This window comes from Sus scrofa, chromosome 17 (genome assembly GCF_054392235.1).
Source record: "Sus scrofa isolate SSC_HxYL_T2T_F1_AM1 chromosome 17, Sscrofa_HxYL_maternal_Yorkshire_Landrace_v2.0, whole genome shotgun sequence".
In the NCBI taxonomy this organism is placed as follows: Eukaryota; Metazoa; Chordata; class Mammalia; order Artiodactyla; family Suidae; genus Sus; species Sus scrofa.
The window spans coordinates 55,290,258-55,305,908 of NC_139399.1; the positions used below are offsets into that span (position 1 = coordinate 55,290,258).

At 47.5% G+C, this 15,651-nt stretch overlaps 1 protein-coding gene across 2 annotated transcripts; it reads left to right on the forward strand.

Moving 5' to 3' along the window:
• Positions 1-359: 359 nt before the first annotated feature.
• On the forward strand, positions 360-1,910 carry LOC102162503 (WAP four-disulfide core domain protein 15A-like). 2 transcript variants are annotated; one of them, XM_085004275.1, is made up of 4 exons: positions 360-463; positions 581-739; positions 1,257-1,300; positions 1,670-1,910. In XM_085004275.1, exons 1-2 carry the CDS (start codon positions 382-384, stop codon positions 736-738), a joined length of 240 nt encoding a protein of 79 aa, XP_084860401.1. In that variant the 5' UTR covers positions 360-381; the 3' UTR covers position 739; positions 1,257-1,300; positions 1,670-1,910. The 2 variants fall into 2 exon arrangements, with proteins under 2 accessions (XP_084860401.1, XP_084860400.1); XM_085004274.1 differs by lacking the exon at positions 1,257-1,300.
• Positions 1,911-15,651: the final 13,741 nt, after the last annotated feature.

The window sequence follows — 15,651 nt, forward strand, 5'->3', positions numbered from 1 at the left end:
TGAAATCTGTTGGGAGGAGTGGGTTTAAATTGGATACAGAGAGACAAGGGAGAGTGTTTCAGACCTTGATAAATGCCATGGGAAAGACACCTTCCTCCTCCTGCCTCCAAATTCATGGCATAAAGCAAGCATTATTAAGGGCCGGGCCAGTTCGGACACTCCCTGAAGAAGAGGGAAGACTTGTGGCCTCTCAGAAGTTATGCCCCAGAGGTTATTACAGTGCCTTCTCCTGGGGTGAGAGAGCTGATATTTCCTGGTCCCATCCGGTGCTTCTGACCTTGGGCCATGGGAAACACAGCTCCCCCTGCTGGTGGTTCCCTGCCAGAGTCGATATAAACGGAGATCCAGCCTCCACGTTCACCCACTCACTTTTCTCACATTATGAAGCTCAGCAGCCTCTCTGCCCTCACTGTGATCTTCCTCCTTCTCTGCCTCCACATGGCACAGCCCGGATTCCAGCAGGGTGTGTGGAGGGCTCTGCGGTCTTACGTGTGGTTGGGGTGGGGGGATGCTTCTTCCGTGGACAAGCTGGCCTTGATGCCCTGGTGCCCCCTCCTAACCCTGTGGCATTTTTCCACAGATGTCAATAAACCTGGATATTGCCCAGAGTTTTTTCTTTCCTGCCCTTTTGTCCTTTTACCTCTATGTCAGCGCGATAAAGGTTGCAAGGGTTCCAAGAAGTGTTGTTTCTACAACTGCAGACGTCAGTGTATGGACCCGTGGCCGACTTTGGACTGAGGTGAGAAGCCCCCTGCCCCCAGCCCCAATCTGCCCTCCTCCCTTTGCCCCCGAGACATCCCCAAAGAACCAGGTGTCAAGAGGGAGTTGAGGGCTGTCATTGCCCTTAGAAATCCTTGAGATAAGAGCTTTTAAATGAAATCTGCCCTGGGAGTTCCCGCTGTTGCTCAGCGGGTTAAGAACCTGACTAGTATCCATGAGAAGACCTTTCGATCCCTGGCCTCACTTAGTGGGTTAAGGATCCAGCACTGTGGCAAGCTGAGGTGTAGGTCTCACATCCATTGTTGCTGTGGCTGTGGCATAGGCCCGCAGCTGCAGCTCCCGGTGGACCTCTAGCCTAGGAACCTCCATTTGCCAACAGGCCTCCTTCCTCAGAAAAAGCACGATTTCTTTTGCGACTTGGGCGTCCCTCGTCTGTGAAATGCTGAGGAAACTCGGAGGAGATTCTCTCAAAGTGTCTTAACAGTTACTGAATTTTTATCGTGACTATTTGCCATGGTCATTGCTTTTTCTAACAGCTCCTAATAAGGAAGTGCTTTCCTCTTCACGTTTAAACCAGGAGGTAAGGGATTCCGAGATTATAATTCCTTAGGGTATCTGTACCACATCGCCTTAATCCAATCATCTATCCATGGACATTTGGGTTGTTTCCATGTCTTGGCTATTGTGACTAGTGCTGCAATGAACACGCAGGTGCATGTGTCTTTTTCAAGGAAAGGTTTGTCCGGATATATGCCCAAGAGTGGGATATAGTGGGAAAAATAAAAATCATTATTAAAAAAAATCCTTAGGATGACTCGCCTAAGAATTCCTAGGCCCTGATTCCCAGAGCACCTGGTGGGATTCTGACCACAATGGTCTTTGACCCCAAACCGTGTTCCCTGCACGGTGGGCACCTTCCTGTGTCTCTGACCCTCTGTTGTCTCCCCAGGTAGAAACCCCTCCTCAACCAGGCCTGAGAAGATGCTGCGGATTCCAGGCTCAGACTTGAATAATTCATTTCCAGTTTTTCCCAGCTCCCCTGGTTCCCAAGACTTCTTTTTATTAAGCTCATGTAGTTCCCTGTTATACAGTGAATCCTTGTTGACTAAAAAAAAAAGAGAGAGAGAGAGTTAAATGCTTCTCAGTGTGAAAATGACACAAAGAAATAAAGTGTTATCTATTTAAAACCACATGAAAATCTATGACTCTTGAGTCTCTCTCACTCCCTTTTCTCTGTCTTCAGCCTTTTGTGGGGGATCCTTTAGGGCTTGTAAAAAAGGATGGGGTTACTGTTTCATGTTTAGTTTTGACTGGTTCCTGCACTTCTGTTTTTCGGATAGGTTTTTAATGTCTCCTGACACACAGAGTCTCTGTTTGTCAGATTTCAAGGGCATTTTTTGAGTCAGTTTCTGTGATTGGATGCTGTGAAAGATTTACATTCTTTTTCTTTTCCTCCCTTCCTTTCTTCCCGTTTTTTTTTTTTTTCTTTTTTTCTTTTTTTCTTTTTGGCCATGCCCATAACCTGTGGAAGTTCCTGGGCCAGAGATCCAACCCATGTCACGGCAGTGACTCGAACAAGTCCTTTTGCTGCATTGTCTCTGGCATGGCCTCTGGTGGCTTTTCCACTTGTAGGAATAGTGTGATCTAGGACCAGATTTGGAACTTTGGTGTTGGAAATGGAACAGGACATGGTCTTAATTCTAGGATACTTTAGGGTCTAAAATTTATACCATCATAAACCAAGAAAAGGAAATTCTGTCTGTAGCACTGCTTGAATCTTAGTTTGGGGTCCAAGACCCTAATCCACCTCACAAGTTACTTTGCCACGTGTTTCTTCACTGTCTGCTATGTGATTCTTTCTTTTTTCCTGTCTTCCTCTTCTTCCTCCTCTTCCTCTCCTTCCTCTTCTTCTTCATCTTCTTCCTCTTCTTCTTCCTTTTCTTCCTCTTCTTCCTCCTCCTCTTCTTCCTCCTCTTCCTCCTCTTCTTATTCCTCTTCTTCTTCCTTTTCTTCCTCTTCTTCTTCCTCTTCCTCTTCTTCTTCCTCTTCCTCCTCTTCCTCCTCCTCTTCCTCCTCCTCCTCTCTTCTTCTTCTTCTTCTTCGCCGCACCTGCAGCATATAGAAGTTCCCCAGCCAGGGCTTGAATCCAAGCTGCAGCTGCAACCTATGCTGCAGCTGTGGCATCACTGGATCCTTTAACCCACTGCACCAGGAGGGGATTGAACCTGAGCCTCCGCAGTGACCTGAGTCACTGCAGTCAGATTCTTAACCCAATGCACCACAGTGGGAACTCCTGTGGTTCTTTCTTGATTTGGGATCACACAGGGATATTTCAGGTCTTAGAGATTGGTCTTCAAAAAATGTATGTTTCTTTCACATACACAACTTAATTTTGTGAAGACCTGCTTATTTTCTATAATGTTTTAAGTTGGCTTATATTTGTCATCATAATTTATATCACTTCAAGCGACAAAATTTTAGGCATATGATGAATGTAGTTACTGTAAAATAATGGAGACCTCACTCTTTTTAATTGTTTCTAATCGAATCTAATTACCATCTTCATTTGATAGTAGTATCTATGAGAATTTTTAAAGCTACGTTTTTTTCTGAAGTTCCCATCATGGCGTAGCAGAAATTAATCTGACTAGGAACCAGGAGGTTGCAAGTTCGATGCCTGGCCTCACTCAGTGGGTTAAGGATCTGGCGTTGCCGTGAACTGTGGTGTAGGTCGCAGACGCAGCTTGGATCTGGCATTGCTGTGGCTGTGTTGTAGGCTGGCGGCTACAGCTCCAAATTGACCCCCTAGTCTGGGAACCTCCATATGCCATGGTACGGCCCTAAAAAACAAAACAAAACAAAATAAATAAATAAATAAATAAATTTTTAAAAAAATAATAAAGCTATGTTTTTTCTTTCCTCATCTTCCTCTGTCTCCCCACTTCCTTTCCCTGTATGGCCTGAACAATCCAAACCAAAACAAACAGGTGAGTGGGTGAGCTTGGGTCCTCTGGAAAGTAAATATCAGGATAAGCTTAGATGATCAAGAGTTTATGGGGGTTGGAGTTCCCTGGGGGCTCAGTAGGTTAAGGGTCTGGCATTGTCACTACTGTGGCATGGGTTCAATCCCTGGCCCAGGAACTTCTACAGGCAGTAAGGTGCTGCCAAAAAAAAAAAAAAATGGAGTTTATGGGGGAAAGGCCTCTGCGGGGTAAATGGGTGACAAGGAGACAAGGACAGCCATCAGAGCAGGTGCAGAGCTGACCCCTGATGAAGGAAGAGGGAAGGATGGGAGGCTGAGGAGGAGGAGCCAGTGCAATAGGAAGAAAGTGTCCATCTGGCCGAGAGTGCTGGAAATAAAGTCACCTATCAGGGGTCCCGCGTTTCCGAATGGGCAGAGATGGAGGAGTGCCCGGCTAGCTTGAGGGTGAGCTCCTCTTTCCTTCCTGGGGCAGGGGCTCAATCCAGTCCTTCCATTGGGCATCGCATGAAAGGGAACCCTGGCAGATAGGGACCAAGTTTCCTGTGAGGGCTTCATCTGGGCATGTGTCTGGACCACCTGAAATTATCCTTTGACTGAACAGCTCTGCCTGCCATGTTCCCTCCCTCTGTGTGTGTGTGTCTGTCTCTGTCTCTGTCTGTCTCTGGGTCTTTGTCTCTCTCATACTTTGTCTCCCTCTCATTCTCCATGTCTCGTTTGTTCTTTTACTCTTGTCTCGTTCCCCCTCTGCATCTATCTGTGTGGGTTTTTTTTAATTCCCAGTTCCGTGTAATTTATCACTATCTTGCTCTCTTCCTCTGGCTGCTTGTCGTTCTGCCTCTAACTGTTGATTTTTGTCCAAGGTCACCATGGGTATGCTTTATTTTCTCCTCTCTCTTTCTGTCGTCCTTTGTTCTGTTTGTCTGTATCTTTCCCTGGACTGGGAACACGTGAATGGGGACCCTGCTCATCCCTAAGAGCCAGTGACATCTCACCGCCCCTTGTCAGGCTGTCCTTAGCACCCTCCCCTCCCCCAACTCTGGGTCAGGACTGCTCCCCCACAGCCTTCCTTTCGGTGTCTGGAGACGCTATTCACTCCCCTGGGAAGATAGCCTCCTGGTCTATGTTGTTTCTCTTGAGGAAGAGAAAGATGAAGGCTGCCTTTCCCAGAACCCCTGTTTGGGGCAGGGTCTGTGAGCCCCCTCTGTGCCAGGATGACCAGCACTGTGGGAGGAAGCAGTGGTGGCCCAGAAGTGCGGGAAATTCTCTAGATGTTTGGAATTTGTAGGAGGGTCGCATCTGCAAAGAAGGGGCAAAGGCTGAGACTGAGGATGGAGGGTCTTGGGGTGCTGTAGGGGGTTCCCTCTGAATCTGGTTGGGAACCAGGTCTAGTTCGGTCTCTGCCGCTGCCAACTTTGTAAATCTTACCTGGGTCAGCAGCGAATCAGTCCACCAGGGGGCGCCCTAGATTAAAGGACTCGGGCCTTCCTCCATGAGACCCTTAGGCCTCCGTTTGGAGACTGGGAGCATTTGGTTTCTAGGGAGCAGGGTAAGGCTGGGCTGCGGTCCTGGACTGCTGGAGGGTCTCAAGCTGTGGACCTGTTCTCTCCACTTCAGGTGAAGCCTGGATACTGTTCAGTGATGAAAGGCACTTGTTAGATGCCCAGTTCTCCAAACTCTGGCAAAAATGATGCTTAGTACTGACCTAGCCTGAAGGGCTACCAGGGCAAGTGTAGGAAGTGGTATATTGTCCCGAAGGAAGTAAGAAGGACTCGGATCTATGACCCACCTGCCATCACTCTCCCTCAATGTGGCCTAAGGCCCTCTGGAGCTCTGCCTTCCTTGGTAGGAGCTGCCTCTTATTAACCTTCAGTAGAACCTTTGCCCTCAACACCATCAGAGGATCGCGTGGGCAGCCTGACTTCTCACCTGGGCCCTGGAAGGGAGATGACCTGGAGAAGCAGCCCTGACTCCGGGCTGATGAGACCCAGGTCTGAACGTCAGCGTTCCCTCTGACTTGTTGCTTTGGCCAGGAAACAGTTCCTCTCTGACGACCGAACAATAGCTTAGAAATGGACCCTCACTTACATGCTCCACTATTGTTTGACAGGGGAGCCAAGAATACTTGGTGGGGAGTTCCTGTCGTGTCTCACTGGTTAACAAATCCGACTAGGAACCATGAGGTTGCAGGTTCGGTCCCTGCCCTTGTTCAGTGGGTTAAGCATCCAGCGTTGCCATGAGCTGTGGTGTAGGTTGCAGACGTGGCTCGGATCCAGCGTTGCTGTGGCTCTGGCGTAGGCCGGTGGCTACAGCTCCAATTCGACCCCTAGCCTGGGAACCTCCATATGCCGTGGGGGTGGCCCAAAAAATGGCAAAAAAAAAAAGAGAAGATAGTCTTTTCAATAAATGGTGTTGGGAAAACTGGATATCCATATGCAAAACCATGAATTTGGACCCCTATCTACACCACCCACAAAAATTAGCTTGAAATGGAGTAAGGACTTAAACATAAGACCTGAAATCATGAAACTACTAGGAGAAAACACAGGGAACACTCTCCTTGACATGAGTCTAGGTGATGATTTTTCGGCTGCAACAGCAAAATCACAAGCCACAAAAGCAAAAATCAATAGGAGGAATGACATCGAACTTTAAAAACTGCACAGCGAAATCAACAAAGAACAAAATGAAAAGGTGACCCATGGGATGGAAGAAAATATTTTCAAATCATATACTTGATAAGGGACTTAATATTCAAAATCTATAAAGAACTCATCTAACTCAAGAGCAAAAATAAAAACAAACGATCCAATTTAAAGTGAGCAGTTCCTGGGTGGACAGCAGGTTAAGGGTCTGGCGTGGTCCCTCCTGTGCCTCAGGTCACTACTGTGGTGCGAGTTCAAGCCCTGGCCCCAGAACTTCCACATGCCCTGGGCGTGGCCAAAAAAAAAAAGGGGGGCAGAGGCCTTGAGTAGACATTTTTCTAAAGAAGATGTATTGTCAAGTACATGAAAAGGAGCTAAACATCACTCATCATGGTGGAAATTCGAAATAGTGCCTCTCTAGGATGGCTATCGTCAAAGACTACAAATAGCCAGTGTGGTCGAGGATGTGGAGAAAAGGGAACCCTCATGCACTGTTGGTAGGAACGTAAACTGGTGTGGCCATTATGAAAAATAGTATGGAGGTTCTTCAAAAAATTGAACATAGATCCAGCAATCCCACTTCTGGGTATATATATCCAAAAGAAATAAAATCATTATCTAGAAAACGTCTCTCTACTCTCATGTTCATTGCAGCAACATTCACAGTAGCCTAGACATGGAAACAACCTAAATGTCCATGAGAGATGAATGGGTGAAGAAAATACGGTACATATACACAATGGAATATTAAGCAGTCATAAAGAAGAAGGAAAAGCTGCCATTTGTGACACTGTGGATGGACCTAGAAGGCGTTATGCTAAGTGAAGTAAGTCAAAGAAAGAGAGACAGATACTGTGTGATCTCACTTAAAATAGGATCTAAGAGCATCGAACTCAGAAACAGAGATGAGAATGGGGAAACGGGAGATGGTCAAAGAGTCCCAGCTTTCAGTCATAAGATGAATAAGTTACCCCCGAAAGATGAGGACTTTTCAGGGCACAAGGTATGGCATGGTGATTCCAGTTCACAAAACTCTGTGGTACCCTTGAAAGTTGCTGTGAAAGTAGAGCATTTATGATCTTGCTATAATAACAGCCACAGGGGAATTATGTGAGATAAAGAATGTGTGAACTAGTCTTGTTGTGGGAAGCAGTTCACGGTACAGAGGTGTGTCCCGTTATCACATTGCGCATCTTAATCTTACACGATGGTATGTGTCAATTATATCTCAATAAACCTGGGGGGACTCAAAGTGCATAAAAAGATACAGTCACAAAAGCCTTTTCCCCATCCCTATGCTTCACTCCACTTCCACTTAGCCTGTATAGGTAGCAGTTTTACTCCTTTATGTGTGTATGCAATATATATATATATATGTTCTTATTTGCATTTGTTTCGTACGTGAAGGAAAGCTTACTTTACATATTGTTTTCACTAAACAGAATAACTTACAATTACTCCATCTCAGCTCATAGAGCGCTTCCTCATTCTATTTTTTTAGTGTCAAAATGTTCTATTGTGTGCACGTATCAGAGTTTATTCATCACTTTTCCTTGTCTTGCCCAGAGACGCAATCCCTTGCTATTACAAATGACGTTATAAACTGTGTTTACATGATGGTTGACATGTCTTCAGGGTAGATTCCTAGAATTGAGACTGTTGGATGCAGAAAAACGTATGTACTTTTGTTAAACATTACTAAATTCCCATCGCCAGAAACTGCACTGTTTTGGATTCCTACCAGCTGTGTTTGAGAAAGGCTGTTTCTTCATAGCCTGGCTGATGGAGTTTGGTGTCAAGCCTTGGAATTTTTGCCAGTCTGGCAGGCAGAAAACAGTATGGTTTCACTGCATAGTTTTCTATTCATACACCACCAAGAGCACAATACTTTAACCACAGACACATTATAGTGTCTTTTAAAAGATGATAAAGCTAGGGTTTTTTGGGTGCTTTTCTTTTTTAGGAATTTCCTGGCTTTCTTGCGTGTATACATTTACATGAGGTTTAGAGTCAACTTCTCAAAAGTTCTTGGCACTTTATTGAAATTATGTTAATGAAGACATTTGAGATTTTTATTAAGCTGTGATCATTCCATCCAAGGACAAAGGCTGTCTTCCTACATAAGTGCGCTTTGGAGTCTTTCAAAATGTTTTAAGATTTTGATAATTTCCCATGGTGTTTACATCTAGTGTTTAAATTTTTTGTGGTATTGTCAGTGGGATGTCCTCATACATTAAATCCTTTAACTTCTTGTTCATAGGTAAGACCATCACTGATTCTTGTATGCTAACATAAAATGGTATTGAATGATTTCATCATTTATAGACATCAGATTTAACATGGACTCTTTTGGCCTTTATAGATCCATGGCCATTTTATCTATGTCTAATTTCTTTCTTTTTTTTTTTTTTTTTTTTTGTCTTTTGTTGTTGTTGTTGCTATTTCTTGGGCCGCTCCCGCGGCATATGGAGGTTCCCAGGCCAGGGGTTGAATCGGAGCTGTAGCCACCGGCCTACGCCAGAGCCACAGCAACGCAGGATCCAAGCCGCGTCTGCGACCTACACCACAGCTCACGGCAACGCCGGATCGTTAACCCACTTAGCAAGGGCAGGGATCAAACCTGCAACCTCATGGTTCCTAGTCGGATTCGTTAACCACTGCGCCACGACAGGAACTCCTATATCTAATTTCTATGTGTCTAAATTTTATTTTATTTTATTTTATTTTAATTTTATTTTATTTATCTTATTGTCTTTTTAGGGCTACATCCTTGGCCTATGGAAATTCCCAGGCCAGGGATTAAATAGGAGCTGCAGCTGCCAGCCTACACCACAGCCACAGCAACGCCAGGTCCAAGCTTTGTCTGTGACCTACACCACAGCTCACGGCAATGCTGGATCCTTAACCCACTGAGTGGAGCATTCTCCTGGAGACGAGTCGGGTTCATTACCACTGAGCCGCAAAGGGAACTCCTATATGTCTAAATTTTGAAATCCTGTGCAATACCTCGGCTGTCTCTTACGGTAAGTATGAAAGGTGGTAAAGTTAGTGGACAGCACCAGCTTCCTGATCTTAATGGAAAAGCTTTTGTGTTTCTCTGCTCAGAAGGTATCGGTCCTTTTTTCAGTTTATCAAATGTGCATATAGTTTTTAAAAATAATAAATGTGTTTCCTTTTCTGAAGTTCTTTTCAGCATCTATGGGAATAAAATCTACCATTTGTTTCTCATTAGCTATATTTATATAATAAGTTATATTAAAGATTCCCTAATATTTAACCATCTTGTATTTATTTGGCCAAGATGAATTTTTTTTCTTTGCTTTTTAAAGCCTCACCCGCAGCATATGGAAGTTCCCAGGCTAGGGATTGACATGGAGCTACAGCTGCCAGCCTACACCACAGTCACAGCAAGCCCAGATCTGAGCCATGGCTGTGACCTACACCACAGCTCATGGCAGCCCAAGATCCTTAACCCTCTGAGCGAGGCCAGGGATTGAACCCATAACCTCATGGATACTAGTTGGGTTCATTTCTGCTGAGCCACAATGGGAACTCTCTGGTCATGATGAATTATACTATATTTTATTTTATTTATTTAGTTATTTAGTTATTTTTTAGGGCCACATCCGCGGCATATGAGGTTCCCAGGTGATTTCCCAGGGTCAAATTGGAGCTGTAGCCACTGGCCTATGCCAGAGCCGCAGCAACGCGGGATCCTTAACCCACTGAACAAGGCCAGGGATTGAACCTGCAACCTCATGGATAGTAGTTGGGTTCATTTCTGCTGAGCCACAAAGGGATCTCCCTGGTTATGATAAATTATTCTTTACTTTTTAAAAGATATTTTGTATTCTGTTCCGTTAATTTTGGATTTTTTTTTCCTTATACACATATTTATATCGGAAAAAAACAGGCGCTTTGGGAGCATTACGGCTTACTCTCCTACCCAGACGTCATTCTAGACAAAAAGGAAAATGGGTTCGTTTCTCAAGGGAGGTAACGGAGCAAAGTTAATATAATAACAAAATTGTTCCCTAGCCCTTCCTGAAGCACAGGATGAGGCATATCTCTGAGCAACACCTGGTCCCAAGTCAGCTGGACCCCAGGTTGGCTGGACCTCAAAGCCTATGCCCCCAGGAAGCCTGACAGCTCTCCTGAGCAGAAGCCTGTGGCCTTGGGGCACTGCCCTCCTCCCTCAGCCTGAGGTCAGGTGAGGGGGCTCCAGTGGGAGGGAGGCTGAGAGCAGAGCTGGAACTCAGTGGGATTGCTTAAGCAGGGTCACCAAAGCCACAGAGACCTCAATCTGGCCAAGCTGGCGCTGCAGAGCTGGAGGATCAGTGCCACGGGAAGAGAGTTCCCACTAGCCCCGACGACACCACCACAGCTCTGGGGTGACATTGGCCAGGGTCGTTTCTGAGGACGCTTGAGCTTCTGTTGAAGGCACACTGGAGCCTGGGCCAGCTGCTCTGAGCCTCCAAGGGATGGCTGTGCCTGTCCCCTCCCCGTGGCTGCTCCTTTGGAATGTACTCATCTCACACCCATGGCAGAGCCACAGGTCACTTCTGCCACTGCTGAATGGAAGCTGGACCCCTGGGCCACAGGAATGGGGCAGATCCCCTGGGCTGGGCAGACTAGGCAAGGGGGGTGACTCCTTGGCTTCAGCCCTTAGAGTCCTCAGGGGCCACTGCCTGAGGCCACTACCAGCATCAGCCCAATTTAGAGTCACTAAACTTTGCATTCTGCAATTACAGGATTCCAAAGACACACAATTACCTGCACAGGGTCCTTTATCATTGGAAAGGGCTCTAGGTTTAAAGAAGCTTTTTTTTTTTTTTTTTTTTTTTGGTGCACATATGCGAAGTAGAGCCCAGAGGGCCTCTCAGCTGACTGAGTCCCCAGGTCCCCCAGCGGAGGAGGCTTCGCTACAAAGCACAGAGCTTGATTGCATAGCTTTTCTGTTGCTTTTGTTTTTGTTTTTGTTTTTATTGGTCAGCAAGAGTTTATTTATTTAATTATTTTCATTAGCACTGATTTACAGTGTTCTGTCAATTTCCTACTGTACAGCATGGTGACCCAGTTACACATACAAGTATACAATCGTTTTTCTCACCGTAGCAGGCTCCAGCATAAGTGACTAGACATAGTTCCCAGGGCTACACCGCAGGATCTCCTTGCCTATCCATTCCAAAGGCAATAGTCTGCATCTATGAACCCCACCTTGGGCTTGATGGCTGCATAGATTTTAATGAGAGCGTCAGGCAGAGCTGCGCTGTTGCTCTCCGGGACTTGCAGACAGATCATTACCAAACCAGCGGTAGGATGAGAACAGAGCGCATCAAAACCCTAGGAGGTCACTGAGCTAATGACTTAATCCTACCTTCCGCAGGCAGTGCCCCCACCTCCTCCTGCCCCCAGCCCTTTCCATGGCGGGCTCTGTCCATTCCAGAAGCCAGGCCACCACTGCCCCCTTTAAGGTCAGAGCAGAATGAGAGTGAGTGATGCTGGCTCCCCCTTTTGCGGAAAGAAGGGAGATGGGAATGATTTAGTCAAAGCCATTAGGGCCAAACCCTGGCCTGGCCTGTCCTGGCCAGCCCCAGGGCTCCTACTTAGGAGAACCACTGCCCTCCACCTGCTGCTTCAGCCTCTGCTGGGCTACAGCCAGGGGCACCTTCCACAGCCGTTTTAGAGCTCTGATGAGAGCATCCTCAGCTTCCAGGGTACAGGGCGGGAAGCAAGGTGGGAGTGCACACACCCTGGGATGCTCAGCAGCTCTGCATGGGAGCCTGGGGCCAGCCCTGTGCCAGAGACACCTGATCTGGGGAGAGGAAGGAGGGTACACTCGGGAGCAGCCCCTGCAGGAGAGCGTGTTGGCCTCGAAAGGCTCAGTCCCCAGGCCCCAAGTTCAAGGAGGGCAGGCAGAGGGGGAGCATTCAGCCAGGGCAAGGCAGGCAGCACCTGCAAGTACACGCTCTCCTCAAGCCAGAGGGGTTTATGAGGGCTTTGACAATTTCTTTCTTTTTTTCTTTTCTTCTCTTTTTTTTTTTGGTCTTCTTATATTTCTGGGGCCACACCCTCGGCATATGGAGGTTCTCAGGCTAGGGGTCGAATTGGAGCCACAGCCACAGCCACACCAGATCCGAGCCACATCTGCAACCTACACCACAGCTCATGGCAATGCCGGATCCTTGACCCATTGAGCAAGTCCAGGGATCGAACCCGCAACCTCATGGTTCCTAGTTGGATTCATTTCCACTGTGCCACGATGGGAACTCCCACGGGCTTTGACAATTTCTGTAACTATTTGCTGTGCTAGGTAGAGACAGATCCTGTTTCTCTTCATTTCAGGGCTCTGAAAGCCAGAGAAGCCAGTTTCAGCACAACAGGCTACACAATAGGTAGGGCAGATGAGAAGAAATCTCGCTGTTGGCCAAAGCAAACCAGTTTTTTCTGAATAATAGCACCTGCGTATTAGCTCTGGGAAAAGAGGGGAGCGAGGGAGGGAACATCACTGTTGCATTGAGGAGGGGAGCTGAAGACAAGACCCAGGGTCCTTCTGCCTTTCAGCCTCTGCCCCACGGCTGCCAGGCCCCCCAGGCAGCTACCTATGGCGGCTGCCAACCTGGGGGACTGACGTTTCTGCAGCTGCCAGGACCAATGCTTAAACTGGGGAAATACAAGGAGGAGGAGCTGCAGAGGAATTGAAAGCAGCACCTGTCATGCTGCCAAGCCCCTTCCTTCTCTCACTACCTCTGGTCCCCCCAAAATGGCAGTTCTCCAGGCCAGGTGCTTGGCTGGTGATAGGAAACGGGGGAGAAAAAAATTACAAGAGAAAAGTGCTACAAGGCTCTGAGCAGCACTGCGAGGCTTGGCAGGGCCCCAAGCCCTTCTACTGGCCTCCATCTATGGTGAGGCCCAGAGTAGCACAGTGCCAGCGCTGCTCTGCCAGGGCTCCAGTAGGTGCCCACTATTTGGTCAAAGAAAGCCCAAGACTTGAAACCAGGAACTCTGGGCTCTAGCTCTGCTACCATAATTTTGGATTTTGGACTTAATCTTTGCCCGTGCAACTGACCTGTAGTTTTCTCTTATTATGTGGTTTTTGCCAAGTTTGGGCGTCTTTTTAATGCTTTGTAAAAAGAGCTGGGAACTTATTATTTTCTACATTTTGGGATCCTTTAAGCAGTATTGGAATCATGGTGGGTTCTCCTCCAAGCTGACTTGTGCCAAGGGCTCAAGAGTACCCAGGAAAGAGGAAAAGACGCCAGGCGATGGGGCGATTTCAGAGGATGTCCCAGCCTCAGCCTGGCCGCACGGGGATCTTAGAAGCCTAACACAGGGATTTTGTACTCCCACACAGGTCACATTGTCTCAGAGCTAAGGGGAGATGACGTCAACTCCCAGGCATTTCTGGTTCTCCATCTGGACAAGGAGGCTGCAGCAGCTCGAGAACACACCTCTGAAGAAAATCTCAGAGTCAGCCCTTAACAGCAAAACAATAATCAAGGTCATAGCCATACCGACACAACCAAAGGTATTGAAGGGACCTGGGCATGGGCACCTGCGGTGTTCAGCGCAACAGGCCACCCCACTGCCCCGGGCACTGCTCCCATCTCAGACATCTTTGGGACCAGCGCCAGGAGAGAGGAGATTTGAGTGGGTCAGGAGGTAGCTTCTAGACTGTAATCTGGAGCCCTGCTCTCTCTCTAGTTAGGGAGAAGTTTGGAAGTTGTCTGGGGCCACAAAGCAAGTGCAGAAGAAAGGTCCTTCTGCTACAGAGATGAATGTCAGTGACAGCCAGGGCAGGTGTGCTCGCAAGGGTTGCAGAAGTCCTGGGTAGGAAGAGATGAATTTACCCCATGGAAGAGGAGGATAGTCCAAGCTCAGATCAAAGTCCTTCAATCCACTTGACCTCAGAATTCCAGTTCCCCAGACCCGTGGGGAGGGGCTGCCTGCCTTGTTTTTGCTGGCAGAGCCTCTGCAAGGCCTCCAAACAATTCGCACCACCCTTGTCCCAGGCAACGATTCCCACAGGGTTCCCTGGGACAGCGGGAACCCTGACCCTTCTGAGGCCCTGGAAGGAAGGTCACCTTGAACTGAGGCGGAAGCAGACAGCCATGGTCCAGGGCACGGGAGCCTTGAACTGGAATAAAAACAGCTTCTCGCTTACAGCATGACGAGGAAGGATGAATGGATCTTGGTGAACCTCAGTTTTCCCCTCTGCAAAATGGCCATAATCATCTTCATGAGGACCACATCCTACACACAGGGCTTTGTCATCCCCAAAGGGCTGTGGGTGGGCACAGATTTCCTTCTCTGGATTCTAGGGGGTGTTCGGATTAAAGCCCAGGAGCACCACCAGAGCTGGGGGCCTCTCAAGACTCCTTCAGCTGATGTCCTGACTTTACCGATGAGTATCCTGAGTCAGTAAGCAGCTCAGATTGACCCTACACCAGAAATGCTTTAATTTCGCCACCGCAGGCCTCTTCTTTCCTGCCCCAAGCGGCCTTGGAACTTGACGGCCAAGGGTCCCTCTCGAGGTGGAGGATCTGGAGGTAAGGCGGCTGCCCCATGCGTGGAAGCTCCGAGCGAATGTTTTTTCTGCAGGTGGATTATTGCCGTGTGGTGAAGCCGAGGGTTCCTGGTGTGAGTGATCCCGGGAGTCCGTTCCCACGAAACCTGGAATATTGGGCTTTCCAAAAGAAGGCCTTGGTTCTACCATGAATACTTCCTTTGTGCCTGGTCTTTTGTGTGTCCTTGGCACCCAGAAGAGGGCTGGGCACAGAAGATGTGTTTCGACCAGAGAATGAATAAAAAGCACATGCTTCTCTCTACACACCCCGCGTCTGTGATTGATAGAGTCTGACCCGGTGGCAGGAGTGGATGGCAGAAAATCTCTCTCCTGCAGCCTGAATCCGCGTGCCAGTGGACATGCTTTTCCCCTGAGCTGTATATATTGTGGCGGAGAAAATTTGCCTCCCCAGATTTTGCCTCTTTGCAATGAGGATTCATTTAGGGTGATTTTTTTTTCCTTTTTAAAATTTTATTAGCATGCTTGACTTACAATGTTCTATTAGTTTCAGGTGTACAGCAAAGTGAATCAGCCGTGTGTGTGTGTGTGTGTGTGTGTGTGTGTGTGTGTATCTCCATTCTTTTTTCCCATGTAGTTATTACAAACTATTGAGTAGATTTCCCTGAGCTGTACAGTAGGTTCCCATTAATCATCTATTCTACACAAGTATGTATATGTTACTCCCACCCTCCCAATTACTCCTTCCTGCCCCTGATGGTTTCCATTAGATTGCTTTTGAA

Bases quoted from the DNA above. Each gene is read 5' to 3' on its own strand.
- LOC102162503 (XM_085004275.1), top strand. From the start codon at position 382: ATGAAGCTCAGCAGCCTCTCTGCCCTCACTGTGATCTTCCTCCTTCTC. The intron at 464-580 runs GTGTGTGGAGGG...ATTTTTCCACAG, and splicing joins ACAGCCCGGATTCCAGCAGG to ATGTCAATAAACCTGGATAT.